Source organism: Bubalus kerabau, chromosome 13 (assembly GCF_029407905.1).
Source record: "Bubalus kerabau isolate K-KA32 ecotype Philippines breed swamp buffalo chromosome 13, PCC_UOA_SB_1v2, whole genome shotgun sequence".
Taxonomy (NCBI): domain Eukaryota; kingdom Metazoa; phylum Chordata; class Mammalia; order Artiodactyla; family Bovidae; genus Bubalus; species Bubalus kerabau.
The window spans coordinates 64805229-64829584 of NC_073636.1; the positions used below are offsets into that span (position 1 = coordinate 64805229).

At 46.3% G+C, this 24356-nt stretch overlaps 1 protein-coding gene across 3 annotated transcripts; it reads right to left on the reverse strand.

The window, feature by feature from the left end:
* Nucleotides 1-50: 50 nt before the first annotated feature.
* On the reverse strand, nt 51-24129 carry GSS (glutathione synthetase). Of its 3 annotated transcripts, none has more exons than XM_055544844.1 (13): nt 24024-24129; nt 21115-21249; nt 16296-16441; nt 13184-13259; nt 12737-12876; nt 11926-12042; nt 8770-8850; nt 8589-8666; nt 6473-6539; nt 3637-3831; nt 3087-3168; nt 1432-1621; nt 51-594 (listed from the first exon to the last, which is right to left on the reverse strand). In XM_055544844.1, the coding sequence occupies exons 2-13, from the start codon at nt 21241-21243 to the stop codon at nt 471-473; spliced, it is 1425 nt and encodes a 474-aa protein (XP_055400819.1). In that variant the 5' UTR covers nt 21244-21249; nt 24024-24129; the 3' UTR covers nt 51-470. The 3 variants fall into 3 exon arrangements, with proteins under 3 accessions (XP_055400819.1, XP_055400818.1, XP_055400820.1); XM_055544843.1 differs by lacking the exon at nt 24024-24129 and adding an exon at nt 23790-24001; XM_055544845.1 differs by lacking the exon at nt 24024-24129 and adding an exon at nt 22140-22158.
* Nucleotides 24130-24356: the final 227 nt, after the last annotated feature.

The following is a 24356-nucleotide window of genomic DNA, read 5'->3' on the forward strand; positions in this document are numbered from 1 at the left end:
TAGCTTCTCCCTCCCCTAAATGTGCAAAGAAATAAATCACAGAATCAGCCAAGTAGTTTTATTTAAGGCAGAGGTGGGGAAAGGCTGTGCCCCTACCCTTTTCCTCCTACCCCTCAGTCCTAGCCCAGGTCCAGAACCTGCTGGAAAGGCTGACAAGAGGCTAACACGAGGGTGGCAAGGTTATGGACCCTGACCTCAAATCAGCTTCCTTTCAGCTGTATCCACACCCTGAGGATTTAGGGGCCTCTAGATCACACCTAAGGGAAACACAGCTTTTCTGGTTCTCAGAAGGGAAAGCTGGGGGCGGGGAGGGGGAGAGGGGGGAAAGTGCCCAGCATCTGCCCTTCCATGAAGACCCTGGAAATCTCTAGAAGAGAGCAGCCTTCACAAGGTAATGGGAGGGCAGGCAAGAAATGACCGTAAAGGGTGGAAGTTCTTTGCAGTGCAGTCGGGTGGGCCTGGCTGTGCCCTCACACAGGGTACGGGTTGTCCAGGACTGCCACTCCAGCCGCCACACCGCCATCTGCATGCTCGATGGCTTTGGTTCGAAGCAGATGTCCCACGTGCTTGTTCATCACAAGTGTCTTTCCCTCCCTATGGAAACGGGGGCAGGAGACACACAACTCCATCACTTGGACTCAGCCCTCAAACCCAAGACCTTCCTTGGCCCCAGCTGAGCAGTACATGGGTGACTGACTACACCTGAGACAGTGCTCGGATTTCTGAATCAGATTTGGGTTTGCATCCTAGCGTGGATATTATTAGCTCTGTCTTTGAAGCAAGTTACTCAGCCTTTCCAAATATCAATTTCCTCAATTTAAAACAGGGATAATACCTCTCACTTTTTAAGATCGTGACAAAGTTTAAAGAAAATCAGAAAAGCATTTAGCGTGATGCCAGGCTCACATTTCATCTTCTGTAGCTCTAAGTTTCCTTCTCTACCTCTCTCTCAAGATGGCGGTAGGGGGTGGGGAGGAATTGGCAGGCAGAGATGCTGTAAGTGGAATGGTTGGAGGGGAAGATTATAGAGAGGGCAGGCTCTGGTGGGGAGCATGGTAGGATCTGGCATTCCTTCCTCGCTCTGTTCTTGGAGCGAGTATTTTGCAGGAAGTGATGAGGGACCAGAAACTGTTCTTACAAATTCTCCAGCTGTCTTCTTCCTGATTCTTTAGTGCTTAAGTCCGAGCCCAGGGGCCACTCAGCTTTTCAAATCCACAGCATCCCAGATGCCCTGGGACTGGACTTAAACTTTTCTTCCCTGGGGTCTCCTAGTCCAGGGTTATATTGTTAGCCATCTTGATATCACTTGGAATTTCCTTTATAGTTGCAAAGCACTTGTCATCTGGACTTCATTTGATAGCCTTGTGAGGTAGGCAGATCTTAGGTCCTTGGCCTCATTTACTACATAAGGAAACATGTTGCTTGGCTCACCTGACATAGACCCCGAAGATGCCCAGCTCTGAAATGCATTGGATCACTCGAGCAGGGCTGCCGGGTCGTAGTAGACAATTCCTAAAAGGTTCGGGTTCGATCTTCTCCATGAGGATGTAGGAGGCTCTCTCCTCACTGTCCTTCAGCCGCTCCAGGGCTTGTACCATCTCCTCCCCGTATAGGTTGTTACCTGCAATTTCACTAACCAGTCACCCTGGACCCTCTGCCCACCTTCTCTACCCTGTACTCCCACTTCTAGGGCCATGTGGGCAAGTCAAGAGCATCAGTTCCTGACAGCAGCTCAGTGAACCCAGGGCAGGCTTGTTCTCCAAGGAGGAAAATGTCACCTTAACAGGAGAGCGCTTACAAAAGCGGACACACCTCCCACCATACCATCCTGCCCTGGTTCTCCTCTTACCTGACTATGGCTGTTCCTTCTCAGCCTCCCTGACTGGCTCCTGCCCCTCTTAAATGTTGGGGTTTCCAAGGAATCATTCCTCTACGCTTGATCTCTCCTCCGTGTACACACTCTTTTTCAGGGAGATCTCTTCCAAGTCTTCATCTATAGCCTATAACTTGTTAACTCCCAAATCTTTAGCTAAAGCTCCCTGCTCTAAACATCACAGATATTCCAGGGCTACCAAATCCAACTCAGCATGTCTGAACAGAGCTCATTACTTCTGCCTGGGTCTGCTCCTCCTGGGCCCTTCTACACCCAATCAAGTGAAAGGCATTCCCGAGTCACTGATGTCCTCCCTGTCCATTACCTGTCACTAACTCAGACATGGCTCTTCAGTCTGTACTCCACACCATCACAAGCTCTGGCCCAGCCTTCTGCATTGCTCTTCTGGACAACTATACCAGCCTCCTCTATGGTCTCTCCACCACCAATGTCTCCCCACATTTCAAGATGTGCTCTACCATGGCGGAAACACGGATCCATCATGTGTCCCTCCCCTCCTTTAAACTTGCTAATGGCTTCCCACCACCCATAGGATAAAGCCCAATTTCCTACGTATATTCAACATCCTTTATAATCAGGTCCCAAGCCATTTTTTCCAAACCAAATCATTCCCTCTCCCACCTCCCACACTGCACTCCAGCCTCAGCAGTTAACTTATTAACCTCCAAACATACCACACTTCCATGGACCAGTGGAAGCCTATGCCTGAGGTTGCTCCTTCTGTATGGAATGCTCTTCCCCCTTTTCTACCTGTGATGCCTACCTAACCCTTAAGGCCAAGAAAAAAAAAAAATCATAACTGGATTCATGAGGCAGATATGATCCCTGCCCCCAAAGAGTTCAAACCAGGCAGGAAGGTATCCAACCTCCTGATATGCCCCTTCCTGTGCCCCCACGGGCACCTCAGACTATACTTGCTCACACCCTCTAGGGCTGGTTAATCACATTCTGTGGTGCTTGGGTGTTTCTGTAGTGTAGAGGTCATCACGTTTGCCTCACACATTCTCTTGTGCTCCACAGCACGTGATCACAAGGTCTCCCATGACACTGTCCAAGGTGGGAAACCTGTGTCAGTCCCTCTCATGTCCCCTGGAGCCTGGAACTGTGCTCACAGCAAGTGCAGGTCAGCACTGGTGACCTCCTGCAAGCCCTTTCACAGGGGCTGCAGCCCTGCAAAGGGAGCACCACCTACCTCCACCCTCTCTTTGAGGCTTTAGCACGAAGCAGCTAGGGGCAGCAATGGCCTTGGTGATAGCCTGGTCCCCTTCTTCACCCTGGTAGGAGACAAGAGAGTAGTCACTAGCATCTAAGGCCAAAGAGCACAGAGCCAAGGTCCTGCTGGTTGTGCAGAGCAGCATCAGAGGAAGAGCAGGAAGAGGAAGGGCCATAAAGCCCCTTAGGCTGGATGCTACTATTTGAACAAGACAACCCCCCTGTATCAGGGAGTATCAGGTTTCTCTGGCAACAGTTCAGGAGCAGCCCGAGGCCTGAAAAGCAGGTACAGATACTCCTCAGTTCTTGCTGTCTACCTCAGCCCCATTCCCTGGTTAGCATCCCCATTTCCATCTTTGCTGAGGGAGCTTACAGTGGATTCCAGCCCCGCTTCCCAGGGTTCCAGGGGACCTCAGAGCATCACTGACTCAAGTCCAGCCCAGCGCCAGCTGCAGCCTCCCCAGCACACTGGGCTCTGGGTCCCCAGTACTGAGGAGGCCTGAGCCGGGAGAAGTGGGCTGTCCACGCACCAGGTCTAGTGAGTAGAGGCCAGCAAAGGTGGCACGGAGGCGGGCCACAGCCTCAGGCTGCCCTGGGAGCAAGGACTCCAGCACGCCCACTCTGCTTAGCTCCTGCTGCACCTTCTTGGTCCCGGCCAGCTGGGTGGCAATGTCCGGGCACTTGACGGCACATGACCTCTCCAGGAGCAGGCGTGCTTCCCAGTTCTGCAGAGTGAAGAAACCAAATGGAATTCTACTTTGACTTTGGCTGACCTTTAATGAGCATCCATCAGGTGCCAGGTATCCTCACATGCATCACCTCCCAGGGCCCTTGTAACACACTTGTGAGGCAGTTGTGGCCTCCTCCTAACATGCAGGGTTCTTGCCCTTGGGGAGCTCACAGCCTAGCACGATGACACATGACTAAAAGGGGAAATGACAAAAGGTGAAAGGGTGAACAGTGGATGAGGAGGCTTGAAAGGGGAGGAGACACTTGTTTATGAGCTCAGCTTCCTATTGTACTACAAATAAAATACAAACTGCTGTTCTTCTCCTGTAAGGGATCCTGTAAGGATACACTTCTTATCTCCTTTTCAACTTCATTCCAGGCCATCCCTTCACCCCCCTTCCACCTTCCAGCCACACAGGTCTGTCAGTTCTCAGACACAAATGTCATGTCTACCTCAGGGCCTGCATTTGCTGCATTTCCCCCCACCTGGGATTCTTGTCATTTTGGCTTTTCTAAAGGATGGTTGGATCCTTTTCATCCTTAAGTCTTGGCTCAGAGTCACCTTCTCAAACCACCCTATTTAATATGATTTCTCCATAATTCTCTATTGTTTCACCCTGTTGTTTCCCCCAGCTAGGAAAAAAAAAGAACAAAAACTTTTTCTACTTTTGTTTGCTTTCTGATGACCATCCCCCTGAGCACACTGTGAGCTCCACAGGAACTGGACTCTTGTCTGGCTCTCATTTCCTGTTGTATCCCCAGTGTTTAACACAACGCCTGAAGCTTTGCAGGTGCTCAGTAAACATATTGCTATTTAACGAGGGGAAATCTGAGAGAACAGGGAGAGTGACAGGCGAGACTCAACAGGGAAGAGGCACTCAGGTTAACAAAGTAATATGAGCAAAGGTGTGCAGGTGAATAATCGCAAGATGAGCAGTCTGGTGGGCCAGGAGTTCAGGGTGTGAGAGGCAGGGAAACGTCAGAGGGCCATGCCCCACTCCCCCACTCTAGCCCCTCTTCTAGGGCACCAGAGAGACAGTCTGTCCTTGACTCCAGACCACAACAAACTGCCCACAGCAGGATCAGGGCCAAAGCCAAAAGAGCAACACCACCACCCCATGCCACTCTCACCCCCACACGTGATGTCCCTCCTCTGATGTTCACCTGCAGCGCCTCTGCCTGGTCTTCATCTATAACTGCAGACACTTAACAACTAAGCTAGTGTTCTGGGTAGAGCTAAAGGTACCCTGCATGTCGGAGATAAACCCAGGGAAGTACCCCATGTGGAAAGGAGGGAAAGCAAAACTCAGAGATGAGCAGGGGGCTTGCTCACCATCTGCTAGCAAGTCACTAAGCCTAGTGGATTTGTCTCCATGTCTAAACCTGGTCTGAGTTTCTCAGTTCACTAAAAATGTTCTCTTTGCGCATTAATTTCCTTCCTGTTAACTCTAAATAAAGTTTTCTTTGGCCCTTTCCCTCAAGCCCCTTATCCTAGAACCTGGATCCATTTTTCCCAATAGACAGTTTCTCTCTTCTCTAGTCAGCAAGTTCTTATCACTAACCACTTTCTAGAGGAAAGGACTTTCTATAGAGCTGCCACCTCTGTGGAGCTGCTCCCTGTATAGGCTGGGCCTCAGAGAGGATCTTACACTCAAAGAATTATAGATCTGGAAGGACCTCCCTCAGTTTTCTAGTATAGTCCCCTCAGTTTACAGAAACTGAGCCCAGAAAGACGCAGGATCCTGCCCATGGTCACCCAAAGGTGGAGTCAAACGCTCAGGATCCCCAGACTACTGCTCATGGTATTTTCTAACTTATTTTCTCCTTTACCTTCTCCCAACTGAAAGAAGGGCTTCCTATTAGCTTCTCCATGTTGTGGATCAGGGGCAGGAGGAAGAGACTGATATGCTAGGAAAGACACTGGACTGAGTCAGAAAGCCTGGGAGCTCCCTGTGGGACCTTAGATAAGCCCCTACAAATCTTAGTTTCTCCATCTATATAATGGGGATAATTATACACCTCATACGGTGTAAGGATTAAATGAAACAGTAGATGTGGAATGCAATTTTGAAACTACATGGTAAGATAGTAAGCTAAGGTGATATCATTAGTGTCCTTAGTATGAATGGACAGCAGATAAAAACTTTTGGATGCAGATAAAAGAGAAAAAAGAGCTGGCAAGAAGGAACTGGTCAATGGTGCAGTGAAACTGGTTTGCATTGGCTAGTGAGAGCTGATTGTGCCCATCTCTTCCCAATTCTGTTCAGAGATGTTAAGTTGGGTAGCTTTGAAATTGGTCATGATGGGAGTAGTTACAATAGAAATCAGCAAATGCTATAAATAAGGGCGTGCCTCCCCAGAGAGATTATGGTTACATATTTACCAGCATAACCCTAGAAACTCAGGTGAATGGCTGAAGCATTGTGGATTCCTGAGGATTTAGATTCTGGCAGACGGTGTGTGTGTTTAGGGAGTGAGAAGTAGCAAAAAGCTTGTGGGAGGAGAGGAAGTTCCCCAAGGAAGAACTGAAGCCAGGGCCCAGGGAAAAACCCAGGTTGTTAAGATCCGTGTGTGGAATCTCTGAGGAACAATGGTGGGTCCCAGGAGGCAGAGAGTGGGCTAATGGAAAGCACCAACCTGTAGGCTGTAATGGCCTGGCATGTAGCCATCCCGGAAGTAAACCACAGCAACCTCCTGGCCGTCCCTAGAAGACAGGATGGAGAAAGCTGCTGTTAAACGAAAACTGATGTGTTCAGTGGTTCAGTCTGCTTCAAGCTGCATCAGAACACCTTTGACTTCTTTGAAAGTCAGCCCATGGGGGTGGCCTGAACAGGGATTCATTGGAAGCATGAAGTAAACACCCACACCATCAGTGCTTCCACTAAAAACTGGAAGGGGAAATGCTCTCCAATAGTTCCAGATCTAGAGTCATTCTAGGAAGGCTGCAGGGAAAAAAAAAAAAAAAAAAAGAAGGTGACCAGAATCAAATTAGGTAAACTTTGAAAAAGTGGGCTCAAAATTACTGAGCAGCAGAATCATATTGCTAGCAAAACACACTTGTATTTACACTGCTTCAGTTCAGTTCAGTTTAGTTCAGTTGCTCAGTCGTGTCTGACTCTTTGCGACCCCATGAATCGCAGCACGCCAGGCCTCCCTGTCCATCACCAACTCCCGGAGTTCACCCAGACTCACGTCCATCGAGTCAGTGATGCCATCCAGCCATCTCATCCTCTGTCGTCCCCTTCTCCTCCTGCCCCCAATCCCTCCCAGCATCAGAGTCTTTTCCAATGAGTCAACTCTTCGCATGAGGTGGCCAAAGTACTGGAGTTGCAGCTTTAGCATCATTCCTTCCAAAGAAATCCCAGGGCTGATCTCCTTCAGAATGGACTGGTTGGAATTCCTTGCAGTCCAAGGGACTCTCAAGAATCTTCTCCAACACCACAGTTCAAAAGCATCAATTCTTTGGCGCTCAGCCTTCTTCACAGTCCAACTCTCACATCCATACATGACCACAGGAAAAACCATAGCCTTGACTAGACGAACCTTTATTGGCAAAGTAATGTCTCTGCTTTAAAGTAGCTGAAACCAGGCTGAGGTTTTTTTAAATGGTAGCGGGGTGAGGGTGGGCAGATGCAAAATATGAATCTAGTTAAGCCACAGACTGTATTTTGGAACTTCTTCCCCTTTTCTTTATTTGATATTGTTTGATATATCTGGAAAGTAAATTAATGACTTTGCTTTGTTAAGATAAAAGCACATTTTGAAAACAGTTAAGTGTGAATTCCCTGACAGCCCTGTGGCTAGGACATGGTGTTCTCACTGACAAGGGCCTGGGGTTCAATCCCTGGTCAGGGAACTAAAATCATTCCAGCTGCATGGCATGGTCAAAAAAAAGGAAGAAGAAAAAAGAAAAGAAAATGGTGGTATTGTGAAATGCCAAGAGGTTCTTAATTTTAAGAATCACAAATTTCCAGGTCTAAATATGTGATATTAATACTAAAGTCACCTGGTGGACTTCTCTTGTGGTCTAGTGGTTAAGAATCTGCCTGCCAATGCAGGGAACAGGGTTTCAATCCCTGGTCCGGGAAGATCTTACACACACACACACCATAGAGCCCATGCTCCACCATAAGAGAAGCCACTGCAGTGAGAAGCCTGAGCACAGCAATGAATAGCAGCCCCCACTTGCTGCAACTAGAGAAAGCCTGCGAACAGCAACAAAAGACCCAGCTCAGCTAACAATAAAATAAATATCAATCTTTAAAAAATTAAAAATATAAAGTCAAGTCACCTGGTGGTGGCCCATAAAGGGAAGCATGGGGCCTGGCTTAGAGCACAAATCCAGGCCCCTTGAAGTCTTGCCTGTGACCTCAGAGAAGCAACTCCCAGAACCAATCAAAGAATGAGCTGGCTACTCCTCTTCCTCCTTGACCACCAACCCAATTGCCCAAGTCCAACTTGACTAGCCAAGAAGGGCAAGAAAACTTTGAGGAGCCCAGAGGCATATGAAAAACAAGGCTATCCAGAATGTCAATAGCTCTGATACAACCCTCCAGAAGCAGAACTAGGCTTCTCCAAAACGTCCTGTGATGGTGGGATATTTTCAGTATTTGCCCTAAAATTCAGAGAGAAGGAAGCAAGCCATCATATATCCCTCCCAGAAGAAAGGGTCATTAAGGGGAAGAGGGAGGCGGGATGAGTTTCCCAAATCAGCCCCCTACTGGATCCTTGGGAATGCTCCTTGGACACTTACATAAATAGTCTTCGGTCTTGGTCTAGAGACCCCTTTTCAGAGACATCTTCGAACCTTCGTCGGATTACATGGATATTCCTGAGAACGAAGGGCAAGGGTTAGAGAGACTGGCTGCTCTGTTCTGACTGGCTCTCCGCAATCCAGGGGCCACACACATGCAGGTCTCCCCTCCTTTACTTACCTGGCCAGTAGCTCATTCTCTATGGCACGCTGGTCAAATATGTTCCTTTCCTTCTCTTGAGCAATCAGTAGCACCTGAGCACTGGGGAAAGAACACTTATGGCCCCAGGTGACCCCATCCCACTCCCCTCAGCATTGAGAATGAGAACACAGCTTCCCTGAAACAGTAGACATTCTCTCACCTCAGGACTGCCTCGGGCACAGATACCTGAGGCTACAACACATTATTTCCTGAAAGTAGAAAACGTGAAAAAAGGGAGATCTCTTTGCTCCTTCTCCAGTAGGCAGATGTAGTAATGTCAATTTTCTGTGCAAATTAAAATTTAGACTTAAAACCATCTCAAAAATCCAACAGGACTTTTTCTTAGAATTTAACATAATGATTCTAAAATCTTCTGGAGGAGTAAAGGGGTAAGAGTTGTCATTTAGTAGCTAAGTCATGTCTGACTCTTTTGTGACCCTATGGGCTATAGCCCACCAGGCTCCTCTGTCCAAGGAACTTCAGAAGAATATTTTGTAAGAGAATAATGGGGTTTGGGGCTTAATGACCCTATTATTAGATTGTGAAACATGTAATAAAACAAGACCCTATTACTAGATTGTGAAACATATAATAAAACAATGTGTGGTTCTTGAATAAAACACTAGAATAGCTCAGCAGAATCCTATAGAAACTCTAAAGAGCAAATTATGAATAAGGCCTTATTTCCTGGGGCCTCCCAACATTTCTGTGTTGCACATGGGGCCATGTTTGGTCCCACAGTATTAACAGGATCATTGGGGCTTACCTGGCCTCCTACTTTCTGCTTATCCACATATTTCTTAAAAGAACAAGAGCTCAAGGACTCAGGAAAATGGTACTGCCAAAGAATTGTCTGTTTGATTACCAATAAAGCTATTTTCAGTTGTCAAAGACAGGTCCAGTTCCAGCCAGACTCTCTTAGGGCCAATGCTTAGCAGTACCAAACTCCATTTTTGCTGTAGCTATACTACTCTGTGCCCAAGGCTTCTTGCTAAGACTCTTGAAGAGTGGGCAGACTTGGCTTAGGATTCTAAATGTGGATTTCTGACCTACTGTACTTGGCCTCTTGTCTGTCTGTCTCTGCTTCTCTCTCCCTCAGCTAAACCTCTTGGGCTACACTTTGCCTAACTCTTCTCCACTTAGCTAAAACACAGGTCCTGCTATGACCCCTCTCCTAGTCGGCCTGAAATCTCTTGACTTCAGACCTGATATTAAGCTGAGTCTTGGCTTTGAGTTGGGTGTCTGAGAGACAAGCTGGGTGCTTACAGAAGCCATCTTGCCTGGAGAGAGTCCTAAGAGCCAATGACCTTGCTCTTAACTTTGTAGCCTGATCTGCTCTGCTCATGGGTGGGAATGTGGCACTTGGCCCAGGCTGGCCCACCTCCAAGAACAGGCGGAGGAGGGAAGCTGTAGGTTAAAGTGGAACTGCATGCTCTGGTTAATGAAGTCAGCCTGCTCTGCTGCTGCTAAGTCACTTCAGTCGTGTCCGACTCTATCGACCCCACAGACGGCAGCCCACCAGGCTCCCTGGGATTCTCCAGGCAAGAACACTGGAGTGGGTTGCCATTTCCTTCTCCAGAAGTCAGCCTGCCCCCTGCCAAATAATGGGACTCAGACTCAAAAACATTCTACCTCTTCCTGCCTTTAGTTCTGATAGTCTACTGGGAGCAGGATGGAGAGAGTGTTCAGCTAAGGAAGGCAAAGTGGCAGGAGCTTGCTGACTGGGAGTGGGCACCCTGACTCCCAGTCCTGCCAGGGACCTATGGTACACCCTTGGATAAGCCAGTTTCTTCCCTTGGGCCTTGATTTCCCCATTTATAGGTAAGAGGTTGCCAACATAGGTCATAGTTGCCAACCTTTACATTAAGAATCATCTCTTCTTATCCCTACTCATTCTAACCACAGACACTGTATTTTGAAAGTGTTTGAATAAATGTCTAAATTGAAATCACAATTCATTTTCCAGGCTTAATTTTTTTAAATTCTTTTTAAAAAGTATGAGATATTATACATGTTTTAATGCCATTCTCCCCAATCATCCCCCCCTCCCTCTCCCACAGAGTCCAAAAGGCTGTTCTATACATCAGTGTCTCTTTTGCTGTCTCGTACACAGGGTTATCATTACCATCTTTCTAAATTCCATATATATGTGTTAGTATACTGTACTGGTGTTTTTCTTTCTGGCTGACTTCACTCTGTATAATAGGCTCCAGTTTCATCGACCTCATTAGAACTGATTCAAATGTATTCTTTTTAATGGCTGAGTAATACTCCATTGTGTATATGTACCACAGCTTTCTTATCCATTCATCTGCTGATGGACATCTAGGTTGCTTCCATGTCCTGGCTATTATAAACAGTGCTGCGATGAACATTGGGGTACACGTGTCTCTTTCAATTCTGGTTCCCTCAGTGTGTATGCCCGTGGCGGCTGCATGTTGATGTATCGCAAAACCAACACAATATTGTAAAGTAAAGAAAAAGTAATAATATAAAAAATAAAATTAAATTTAAAAATAAAAAAATAAAAATTGAGTCAACTCAAAAAGAAATATTTTAATAAAGTAGTAAAGGTAAAAGCTAAAAAAAAAAAGTATGAGATAATTGACAAAAATTCATCTGCTCTACAAATGCTTGCACCTCAGTTTTTCAGTCTGTCCTATGGGACCATTCCTCTTAGAAGGAGGTATAAGAATGGGAGTGGAGGATTCTAAATTCAAGCCCAATGACAGCAGTAAGAAGTAAGAGCTGTTATTGGGGAGACAGACAGAAAAACCATGAAGATAATGAATAAGAGCTTAAAGCCTAATAGCTGGGTTATTAGCGCAGGCAAACAGCCTCTCACACCTCTCGCTCTAAGCAGCAGCTTTGCCTTACATCAAGATGTAGTCAGTGACAGTCATAATGAATGACCTGGAGCCAACAAGAAAAGATTAAAGTATCATCAAAGATTAAATTATATCACCTCTTACTTAAGAAGACCAAAACGCCAGTAAAATAATTTTGACATGCCAAAGTGTAAGCTTCTATTTCAAGAAAAATTCCCTCATTTCCTAATGATGTCAGGCAAAGAAGTTACTGTATCCATGAGTGCTGAATCTAAAGCAAGATTCTGTTGCCACTTCTTTTGCTTACTTGGCTGAGCCGTAGAGCTCCCAGGCTTTGGCAATCCCCATGGCCAGTCCCTTGCTGGGATTATTGGAGAGGATCTTGGCAGCTTCTTTGGTCTTACCCAGGACACTGAGAACATGTCTGTTGAAAGAGAGATGTATTAGCAGTTGGATGGACCTTGAAGACTCTTCAGCTTGTGACTCATAGACATTTACTGGAAGATTACTTTGAGAATCAGCTGAGCACTAAGAAACATCCTACCATGATGCCCTCGGAGGATCCACCTCAGGCTGGAATGTGCTGGGCTGCCCTAAGCCTGGCAGCTAGTGTACACACCAGAGGAGCCCTGAGACCCTGTGTTTCCACTCCACACCAGCCTCCCAATGAACTGAAGCCCCTTTCCCTGAGCCCCACATGCTGTCTGGAATCCTGCTACAGACTGGAATCACAGAAACCTAGAGCATTACTACTGACTAGATGTGGATGCTACTAGGGTCCAGCCTTCAAAAGGGAAGCCCCTGTTCCCTCTCTGCCTTGGACGCTGACCTCCTTTCAGGTCTCTTTCTTACCTCAGGGCCCTCACAGATACTGTTCTTTCTGCCTGGAACAGTGACTTACACAAAGAGGGGGCAGGATGAGATGAATCACAAAGTCCCTCCTCTCTCTGACATACCAAGACCTAATTACAAGTGGAAACTGTGTTGTGAGGTGGAAACACATGACCCAAGGCCCAGGAGGGTACAGTCAGCCTTGGAGATCCCTGCCCCCACCTGTGATTGTAGGCTCATCAGGCTGACACCTCACCTGTGTGCCCAGGACTGCCCAAGGGACTCACCGATGCACAGCTGGGGTCCGGGAGGCTAGGCCCCCAAAGCTGGCAGAGATGGTGTTGATTTCAATCTGTTTCAGGGCTGCGGAGCCATCCGGATTGCACTGGAACATGTAGTCTGAGCGATTCAAGCCCAGGAACACGGTCTAGGGGAAAAACTGAAGGCTTAGGACACTTGCCCAGGGGCTGACCCCGAGGGCCTAGCCACAGAGCTGAAAGGTACCGTGAATTGTACACAGAGATTAGAGGGGCCAGCTAACACTCCCACACCCAGTGGAATCATTCTTCTGGTCATCCCAGGATTGGCCACTAATGTATAAACTCCATGGGGACCGATGAGAGGCAGATTCCCATGAGCTCAGTGACTATGCCAAATTTTTCTGGTAAAGAGAGAGAGAAAGAAATGGGAAGGGCAGGTCTCATCTCAGACTGGGGTGAATGGAGAATGGTTACCTGGGCAATGCCTTCTTTTAAGACTTGCTTGTGGATGTCAAAGAGACGAGCAGTAAAGCTGTCTCTTTTGATGGTGCTGGAAGAGGAAGCAGGGTATTTTCTAGGCTACATGGGACATTAAAGGCCAAGGATTTCCACTATTTCCTGAATCCTCTCTAGGTCTACTGGCCCAAACTTGAATACCCACACCAACCCCATAGAGAACAGTAGTTTAGAACCCAGCTCTAGAGCCAGATGACCTGGGTTCAAATCCCAGCTCTCCCACTCACTACCAGGCAACCTCAGACAGTTGCTTCACCTCTATGTTTCAGTTTGGTCATCTGAAAAAGGAAGAGAAATATAAATTTATAACATAGTGCTGTTGTGGTTTAGTTGCTAAGTCATATCCGACTTTTATGACCCCATGGACTGTAGCCCCCAGGGTCCTCTGTCCATGGGATTCTCCAGGTAAGAATACTGGAATGGGTTGCCATTTCCTTCTCTAGGAAATCTTCCACCCCAGGGATCGAACTCACATCTCCTGTATTGGCACGTGGTTTCTTTACCACTGGCCTACCTGGGAAGCTTAACATAGAGTTGTAGTGAAGAGTAAATGAGATATTACATGTATAGAACTGAACATAGAGTGTGGCCCCAAGAATTCAAAACTAGCATACACCATGACCATTATGTAGTTGGTAAGCTTTCTAGGTGACCTAACATTAACTCTCTATAGCTTCCCCTATATTCTGATATCTCCCAGGACAAGTCCTATCCGCCTCTTGCTTGGCAGCCTTAGATTAGAAAATAGCAGTTATGCCTGGTGCCTCAAAAGATTTTTCTGACTCTAGCTAAATATCCTCATTTTTTTCTTCAATGAGTCCTCATAGGAAGCCTTCCATATCTGGGTCAGATACCCTGATATGCACTCGCATAGCACTGTGGACCTCTCCTGCATAGTGCTGCCTACAGTTATAATGTTCCATTTTATTTGTGTGATGGTTAGCGTTGTCTCTCCTGTTTGACATGTCTGTGTTGGCTCATGCTTATGGACAAGTGTGCTGCTGTGACATGGTACATGAGGTAGAACCCATCAGTATGGTTTTCTGGAGCCTTAGGAAGAGACACCCACAGGTAAGTAACTTGTTGCATCTCAAGATTCAGGCATGAATTTCTGCGTATCTGCTCAAGCCTGACTCTCAGGCTCACCTTGCTATAGGGTCCCCACTGAGCCCATGGAACTCAGGCCTGCCCTGAAGTTCCTCTGCTCCCCATCAGCTCTCTCAGGGGGTCTCCCAGCCCCTGGTAAGGAGGAGAGACACCAGCTGGGCTTCTGCCTCTAGCAAAATTGAGACACGTTTAGCCTTTTTTGAAGAGATGCTCCCGTTCAACCCCAGGGCCTAGGCTGCTATTCCAGCTGTGATCCTGGTCTTTTCTCCCTTATAAGCTAGGGTTTGTGTGTATTTTGGAGGAGAAGGTAATAACAAAGGCAGGGGTTGCAGAGCTGGGCTACAGGGAAAGTCTCACATGTAACTGCAGCTTCAGGGTAAAGGTCAAAAATCAGGCTGCTCATATTTCTCCACAATCCAGAGTCACAGGTACAAAATCTGGGCCTATCCTGAGAAAGACCCGAGGAAAATGTACTGGGGAAGTTTGTACACTCATGATTCAGTGGATTTTTAGCTCCAAGTCAATGGTTTCCAGGGGCTTCCCTGGTAAAGCTCAGCTGGTAAAGAATCTGCCTGCAATGCAGGAGACCCCGGTTTGATTCCTGGGTTGGGAAGATCCCCTGGAGAAGGGAAAGGCTACCTACTCCAGTATTCTGGCCTGGAGAATTCCATGGACTATTCCATGGGGTTGCAAGGAGTTGGACACGACTGAGCGACTTTCATTTCACTTCACTTTAATGGTTTCTAAACTTCTTACCTTTATGAACCCTTTTCCTATTCACCATCACACCAAATTGCACATTTTTAAAAGATTTTGTGTTTAACAAAATAAAGTTTTTTGATAAATTAATCAGACATGCAATTATATTTATGTGCATGTATATATGTATATTCTCTATCTACACACATACACATATAATTCTAATTTCATTCTAAAATAAATGTCCATTGCCCCAGGGCCTCAAGGGAAAAAAGAAGTTAAGGGAGAAAAGACAAAGAGGGGTGGATGGAATGAGCCATTTCAGGGGTTCTGTATCCTCATGAACTGAGCATGGCCCAGTTTGCACCCCATCTCATCCAGAATGAGAGGCCTGAGGTGACAAGAAACAGCCACTACTTAAGTTGAGTAAAAAATCTGACTTTAAATCCAATAACCCCTCCTGCCCTCTATTTTCTCTAAAACTAGGCTGCACGCATGCGTGCTAAGTTACATCTGACTCTGCGACCTATGGACCGCAGCCCGCCAGGCTCCTCTGTCCATGGGATTCTCCAGGCAAGAATACTGGAGTGGGTTGCCATGCCCTCCTCCAGGAGATCTTCCCAACCCAGAGATCAAACTCGAGTCTGTTATGTCTACCTGCATTGGCAGGCAGGATCTTTACCGCTAGTGCCACCTGGAGAGCCCTGACCTTCTCTAATCCCAAATGGAAATTTCAGTCTTCAAAGCAGGGGGCAGGTCACAGGTCAGAGAATCACAGAATGTCAGCATTGGAATGGATCTTAGATTTAGGCCAACCTCCCTTATAGCTCAGTTGGTAAACAATCTGCCTGCAACACAGGAGACCCCAGTTCAATTCCTGGGTCGGGAAGATCTGCTGGAGAAGGGATAGGCTATCCACTCCAGTATTCTGGCCTAGAGAATTCCATGGACTATACAGTCCATGGGGTCACAAAGAGTCAGAAATGGTTAAGCAACTTTCACTTTCCCATTTTACAGATGAAGAAATTGAGGCCCAGAGAAAGAAAGGGACTTGTTTGAGACCATATAAGCAAGTGGTAGAGCCAGGGTTAGAAGCCAGCTCTCCTGACTTCTATTCCATTAATTTTTCTTTCTCTTGGGGAGTACCTGTCCCTCACCACAAAGTCACTTGCCCAGGTAATACCTCATGAGTCCCAGTCTTCCAGTCCCTTAGCTCTAGCATCTCCTGCCCACCCCACCCCCACTCCCCCACTCCCCTCCGTACCTGGAGAGAGTCTGCTCCAGAAAGACAGCGTTTTGGCTGACCGCATCCACCAGGAGGTTGAAGTCCGCCTGCACAGCATAGGCCTGCTCAAGCAGGGCACTTGGGACTGGTGAAGGGAAGAGTGTGAATGGAGCATAGCTCACCACCTGATCAAGGAGAGAGAGTGGGCATGGGTAGAACGCCTGTGAGTGTGTTGTCTTCCTGCAAACACAACCCCATGGAAAGTGTGCCCCATATTACTGAAAACACACAAACTGCAGAGCGCTGGTTACCTCTGAGAAGGGAGGGAGAACAAGATGAGGAGTGGGAATTAAGAGAACTTCTAGACTTTGTTTTTGACCAATCACTTCTGATTTTTTTTAATGTAAACAGATAAAAAATTACAAAGTCTAGACAAATAAGCCAAAAAATTATTGAGCATTGACTGTATGCTCAGTACTGTTTTAAACACTTTACATGGATTCATCATCTAACCTTTTGAGAAAGATACTATTATTATCTATACCTACTAAACAGATAAGGGAACTAAGTCTCAGAGAGGTTAAGTAACATGACCAAAATTATACAAGGTTATTAAGTGAAACTGGGATGTGAACCATGATGGTTATAAACAACCACCACACCCACACCCACACACACACGCTTCTCCTGGCGGGTTCACAGTCCCCTTGCCTTCTGGTTGAGGGAGAGAGAGAGTCCACAGGTACCACTGTAGCAGAAGTGGACTCTGGCCCCCAGAGGAGAAGCCAGGGATGGTTTCCCCCCACTGTTGGAGATGGTGACCCAGGTTGCCAGGCCTGGAATTCATTCAGCTGCATTTTGAGTTCTCTGGACTTTGGCAGAGTCAGGAAACCCAAATACCACCTAGAATACTATTTTTAGAAGGGGATAATACATTCTGAGATTTCCAACAACAAATGAACTATAACTTGGGAAAGAGAAGATGACTTTGTGACTTATGTTACGACTTTGTGCTTATATTATATTATGAAGCATTACTGAGTCTAACCTCTGAGTTAGTATCAGTTTGTCATTATGGTAGTATAAGTTAATGGTGTTTGAAGTTGCCATTTATAAATTTATTTTAAAAATATTATTTTGAATAGATAATACAAACACATAATATAAATTCAAAAGACATAGTGAAAAGCATGTCTCACTCTCACCCTGTTCCCAATGACCCAGTTCTCCTCCCCATGGTATACTCATGCATTCATGATCATGCATGCATGCTCAGTCATGTCTGATTCTTTGCCACCCCATGAAAAATGATATACTAATGCACCCCACTCCAGTACTCTTGCCTGGAAAATCCCATGGACGGAGGAGCCTGGTGCTGCAGTCCAGGGGGTCACACAGAGTCAGACACGACTAAGCGACTTCACTTTCACTTTTCACTTTCATGCATTGGAGAAGGAAATGGCAACCCACTCCAGTGTTCTTGCCTGGAGAATCCCAGGGACGGGGGAGCCTGGTGGGCTGCCGTCTATGGGGTCGCACAGAGTCGGACACGACTGAAGCGACTTAGCAGCAGCAGCAGCAGTGTCTCACATACCCTTCTAGACTAATGTGTATGTATACATACATATTTTCTCTTTTTTTAACACATGCAAAAGCATATAATATATACATTGTTGTGTCCTTTGCTTTATAAATATTTCAGAGACATTTCCAAATACATTCAAATAGAACATTTTCATTATTTTCAGTGGCTGTATAGTATTCAATACTTTGTATAAACCATAATTTATTGAATCTAGCCTTCTAGTATTAACATCAAGGTGGTTTCCTTCTCTTCCCCTCCATTACAAATAGATGCTTCAATAAACATCCAGGAATATACATTCTAGAAACACTAATGAAGGAAATAGAAGATGATTCAAAGAAATGGAAAGATATCCTGTCCTCTTAGATTGGAAGAATTAATATTGTTAAAATGGCCATACTATCCAAAGCAACCTATAGATTTAATGTAATTCCTATCAAAACAACCATGATATTTTTCACAGAACTAGAACTAATAATCCTAAAATTTATATGGAACCATAAAAGACCCTGAATTGCAAAGCAACCCTGAAAATAAAAGAACAAAGTTAGAGGTATAATTCTCTCAGACTTCAGACTATACTACAAAGCTAGAGTAATCAAAACAGTGTGGTACTGGCAGACAAACAGACATATAGATCAATGGAACAGAAATAGAGAGCCCAGAAATAAACCCATGCACCTATGATCAGTTAATCTACAACAAAGGAAGTAGGAATACACAGTGGGTAAAGATGGTGTCTATAGAAAATGGTACTGGGAAAACTGGATAGCCAAATGTAAAACAATGAGATTAGACCATTCCCTCAGACCATATTCAAAAATAAACTCAAAATGGTTTCAAGACCTAAATATAAGCCCTGAAACCATAAAATTCCTAGAAGAGGACTTCCCAGGTGGTGCAGTAGGTAAGAATCCGCCTGCCAACGCAGAGGACATGGGTTTGATCCTCGGTCCAGGAAGATTTCACATGCTGCTGAGCACCTAAGCCTGTGTGCCACAACGACTGAAATCTGTGTGCTCTAGGACCTGCAACAAAGAGTCGCCCCCACTCTCTGAAACTACAGAAAACCATTGTGAACCAATGAAGACCCAGCCCAGCCGTAAATAAATAAAATTATTTTTTAAAAAGACAAAAAAAAACACCTAGAAGGGAACATAGGTGGAACACTTTTGACATAAGACAAAATGAAAAGACAACCTACACAAAAGGAGAAAATATTTGTAAATGATATGACTGACAAGGGGTTAATATCTAAAATTTACAAACAGCTCATACAGCTAAATATCAAAAATCAAACAACCAATCAAAAAATGGGCAGAAGACCTGAATAGACATTTCTCCAAAGAAGACATACAGATGGCTAACAAGTACATGAAAAGATGCTCAAGATCGCTAATGAGAGAAATGCAAATCAAAACTACAATGAGATATCATTTCACACCTGTCAGACCGGCTATCATCAAAAAGACTAAAAAAGTAACAAATTTTGGAGAGGATGTGGAGAAAAAGGAACGCTCAAACACTGTTGGTGGGAATGTAAATTGTTTCAGCCAAGTATAAAAAGCTAATAATAAAACTACTGTATGATCGAGCAATTCTACTCCTGGCTATATATCTGATGGGAAAGAAAACACTAATTCAAAGAGAATTATAATCCTAAAGCCAGAAGCAGAACATTTACAGTATCAGTCTGCCTTAGGTGACAGTCATTCTCATTCACTTAGGCCTCAAACCAGTTATTAAGTTTGGACTCTCCACCAGGCCCTTAACTAGGTTCTGGGCACACAGAGACAAAAAGAGATGTGGCTTGGTAAAAAAAAAAAAAAAAAAAAGATGGTGGCAGCTTTTTAGCCACTAATGGGGATAATTATAAGGTATGTGTTAAGTCACAGATTTATAATTTCAATTATAGCATTATTCAGTAATATCAAATATAGAGAAACCAATGCATAATTTATGTGTTTTTGTTTTAAATACATGAAGTACAGTTTTGTTTGAATACTGAGATGTTATTTAAAAATGTATTACCTGTTTTTCATACAATTGTCTTAACACTAAAAAGTATGTGTCTGTGTGTGTGAGAGAGAGAGAGAGACAGAGAACGAGAGAGGTGGAGAAAGGAAAAGTAACAACCTATTTTGGTATTTCATGTTATTTGTAAGTTCGAAATCTCTACTATACATATAATCTGGAGAAGGCAATGGCACCCTACTCCAGTACTCTTGCCTGGAAAATCCCATGGATGGCGGAGCCTGGTAGGCTGCAGTCCATGGGGTCGCTAAGAGTCGGACACGACTGAGTGACTTCACTTTCACTTTAAGTCACAGAAGAGTTTGTCTAACACACTTCTTTGTGTAAAAAAATGGGAAAAAGGAATATATACATATTTTCTTGTTAAGAGTAAGGTAATAAAGAATAAACAAGAATGCTGAAACACAGGTTACCTTTAGAGCAGGAGAACTGGGTGGTTAGGGAATGTGGAAGGGAGGACTGAACTGTAAACTCTTGCACCTTTTGAGTTTCAAACCATGAAAATGTCTTGCTGCTGCTGCTGCTGCTGCTGCTAAGTCGCTTCAGTCGTGTCCGACTCTGTGCGACCCCATAGACAGCAGCCCACCAGGCTTCCCCGTCCCTGGGATTCTCCAGGCAAGAACACTGGAGTGGGTTGCCATTTCCTTCTCCAGGGGATCTTACCGGCCCAGGGATCAAACCCAGGTCTCCCGCATTGTAGGCAGAGGCTTTACCGTCTGAGCCACTAGGGAAGTCAGCCAGGTCTAATTCCATGGCCCCATCCCTTGCCCTCGGCAACAGTTCACACCCTGAAGGGTGGCTTCTCTCTGGATCCTAACAAATCTACCTCTTATTAAATTAAGATAAGACCAGGGCTTCCCTGGTGGCTCAGAGGTTAAAGCGTCTGCCTGGAATGCGGGAGACCGAGGTCCGATCCCTGGGTCGGAAAGATCCCCTGGAGAAGGGAATGGCAACCCACTCCAGTACTCTTGCCTGGAGAATCCCATGGAGGGAGGAGCCTGGTAGGCTACAGTCCACGGAGTCACAAAGAGTCGGACACGACTGAGCAACTTCACTTCACTTCACTTCAAGATAAGATAAATTTATCTCTTATAGAGATAAATTGAAGCTACTGGAAAAAAAAAAATAAAGCAAAAGAGATGTGGGCTTTAAGTCCAAAGGAACGGCCTCCAGCCTAGCAGGGGCCTTGTAGGATCTAAGCTGTGTGGTCAGTGCTGAGAAGAGGGGTCAGAGGCTTACATGAGAGGAGCTGGGTGCCTGTGAGGTCCTCAGCAACACACCCTCAGCCAGGGCCCGGTCCACAGCCTGCCTCGCTAGCTCCTCCAGCTGCTGTTCATCCTGCAAGAGGCTCCCCCAGCCGGTGGCCATCCCAACCTGCAACAGAAGGAGAGAGGAGGGCCTAGTGACAGATGGCCTGGGGCCCAGCAACTGGCAGTGTGGTACAGGGAAGAGAACACTGGCTGGCAGCTCTGAACAACTTCCATGAGTGCAAAATGGAAAGTCTGACAAAGCATTTCCATTGACAGTCTCTCTTTTGAGTCCTAATACAATGATGGCATTATTCTCCCAGTAAGGAAGTGGAGGCTCAGAGAGATGAAGTGACTTGCTCAAGAGAATGACTAGCAAAACCTGGACTTGAACCCAGGTCTCTGAACTCCCAGCCCAATGCTTTTCATTGGAGAGAGAGGCGCTAATGTCATATATGACTGGGACAAGTTCTTTCTCTTCCCAGAACTGCAGGTTCTCTACCTGTGAAATAAGGGGTCTGAACTAGGCCATGCTTTACAAACCGGCTGAATACTCTGCAGAGTTTGGAAAAGAATACAGATCCTAGGCCCTGCTAGAGATTCTGATTCAAGAGGTCTAAGCGGAGGGAAGAGCTGAAGCTCTCTTTTTAAAATAAATATTCCTGGAATGGGAACCACTGCAACATATTGTTAATTCCCCTTCTAGCTTCAACAACCCACGTAGGCAGGTTTCAAATAAATTATGCAAGAGTGGGGGAAAGGAGTCCTCTGCGGAATACTATTAAATGCAAATAAAGTGAACCCCTCCCTCATACTAACCAGAGGCAAAACCATTAGCAGGAAATAACGACATTCCTTGTACGGACATCTATCATCGCAGAACCAAACACAGAAAACATTTCTGAGAAGTCATATTAGCAGGATAGGAATAACTGAAACCCAAGTTCCCAGTGTAATAGGAGTCCCACTGGCTGCCAGAGACACACCGGGTGAACCAACTCACACTTTGACACTCACTGACTTTGCAGCAGGCCCCAGGGGTTTAAGAAGATCTGAAAGAAAAATTGTGGACAGAACACAGCTGCTCAGCTCAGTGGTCACAGGAAGAGAGCTGGAGAATGACCTCCATCATATTTGGCTCCATCCCCCACTCCCCATGACAGAACTGGTGTTAAACCAATCATGAATGTCTGTGGGCCTCAGCACAATGCATTGAAAGAATGAGCATGTGATTTCAAAAGGGTCCTCTCAGGTGAGACACAGATAAGGGCAGTCATAGTAGAGAACGAAACTCTGGGGTCAGTCACATGGATTTGAAGCCATAATAATTACTTCTTTTATAAATAAGGACACTGTGTCGATTAAATGAAAAAAAAAAATCTGTGCGCAGTGCCTTAGCAGTGTTTAGAGTATTATATGTGGGAGCTTCTTTTCTGGCTGTACCCATTTTACAGTGAGAATACTTGTCAGAGGTAATGCAGCAGCCTTGTGGCAAAGCCAAGACTAGCACCTGTGACTCTGACTTTAGAGCAATGGAACCCTCCAGCAGCCCCCATCTCTTCACAGCTCTGGGATTCCAACATCTCTGCCTGCTGTTGGCCTTTTGTTTAGCTGGTAAACACCGACTGGCATTTAATGCCAGGACCCGGACTCAGGATGCAAAGAAAGATAAGACAAAAATAATTACTATGAAAAGTACTGACCGGGCCCTTTCTCATTCTACAGTCTCAACCCTTCTTGTGGCTTTGTTTTGCTGATGACATCAAATCTGTAACTTCACTATAGTGCTTTTCCTGACCTTCAAAGGAGAATATCCAACTGCTTACTGACAGTCTCCACAGAACCAGAATAGAATGTATTGTCTGCCATAAATCTGCTCCTGCTCTTGATGAACCCCACCCAGGCACCCAAAGTGAAAGTCGCTCAGTAGCATTGGACTCTTTGCGACGCCATGGACTATACAGTCCATGGAATTCTCAGGCCAGAGAAATGGAGTGGGTAGTCTTTCCCCAGGCACCCAAGCCTTGTATATACTTCTTGCCTACACCCTTTCTGCCTCAATCCTGTGGATTCTAAGTATATTGTACTCCTTGATTTCTTTCCACTGTTAGCAGCCTAATTCCAAATACCGCCATCTCTCCCCTAAGCACTGAACAGGTTCTGAGTGATGTATCTTCAGGACACACCAGCTTCTCTCCCGCTTCCAGGCCTTGGCATTTGTTTCTTTGGGACAATCCCCACCCCTCCCGACCAGCGTTCACGACTTAAGTTTCAGAAGCTGTCCCTATTCCCCGCCCGGGGCTTCCTTCTACAGCTCATTAATTTTCCCAGTACGGTAAGGAATAGAGGTCTTGATCACTTCTGTAGCTCCAGCGCCTACTACTGAATTCGATGGGTGTTAAATGAATGAATGGTGAATGAATGACAAGCTGGAGCCCGATCACCGAAAGCTTAACATGCCCGCAAGAAAACCCGGTCAGACTTTAAGCCAAGGGCCAGGTCAATACTTGCGGGAAGCCGGGCCAACACCACGGTCTCTTGCCCAGGCTTGCTCTACCTCCTGGGCCCGCTTGCTCTCAGCCGGGGCAAAGTTTGGTTCTAATCGTTTCCCCTTCTGTCGTGTTTAAAGAAAACAAAAACCCCCAACATCTCCGGCTCTAGTCTCACCGGCATCGAGTCCCCGACACCAGCCCGATCTGGAGTCAGATCTGGGGAATCTGGAATCAGAAGCACCAGCCCCTCCCCCTCACTGGACAGCAGTTCCCAGGTCCCTGCCATGGGTGTGAGCGGCAACATCTCCCGGCCACCGGGGTTCCGATCGCTGACCAGACCCCTCCCGCGTGTCCTTCCTCCCGAAGAAACGTGACCCTTGCGGGCCGCCGTTGCTGTGCCCCAACCTACTCTTCCGTCGTCCAGCCGCGTTCCTTACTCTGGCCTCCGACGCCTTAACCCGAGCTTCAGGGGGCGGGGCCTCGAGGAGCCCCAACGCGCTTGCGCGGGCCGACCTGGCGGGGCTTAAAGAGCAGGGCGGGGAATGAGACTCGTACTTGCGGAGCTGGACGGCGTCTGGGAGGGGACAGTCCGTGGCTGGACCCAGGGGAATGGGACCTTGGGAAGGACGGAGTGCAGAGCACGGAGGGCATCAGAGCTGGCGATGTCCGATGCAAGATGGGGGAACCCGGTAGCCAAAATGGGACAGTCACTACCTATGGGACACACAGTTGATGGTGGTAG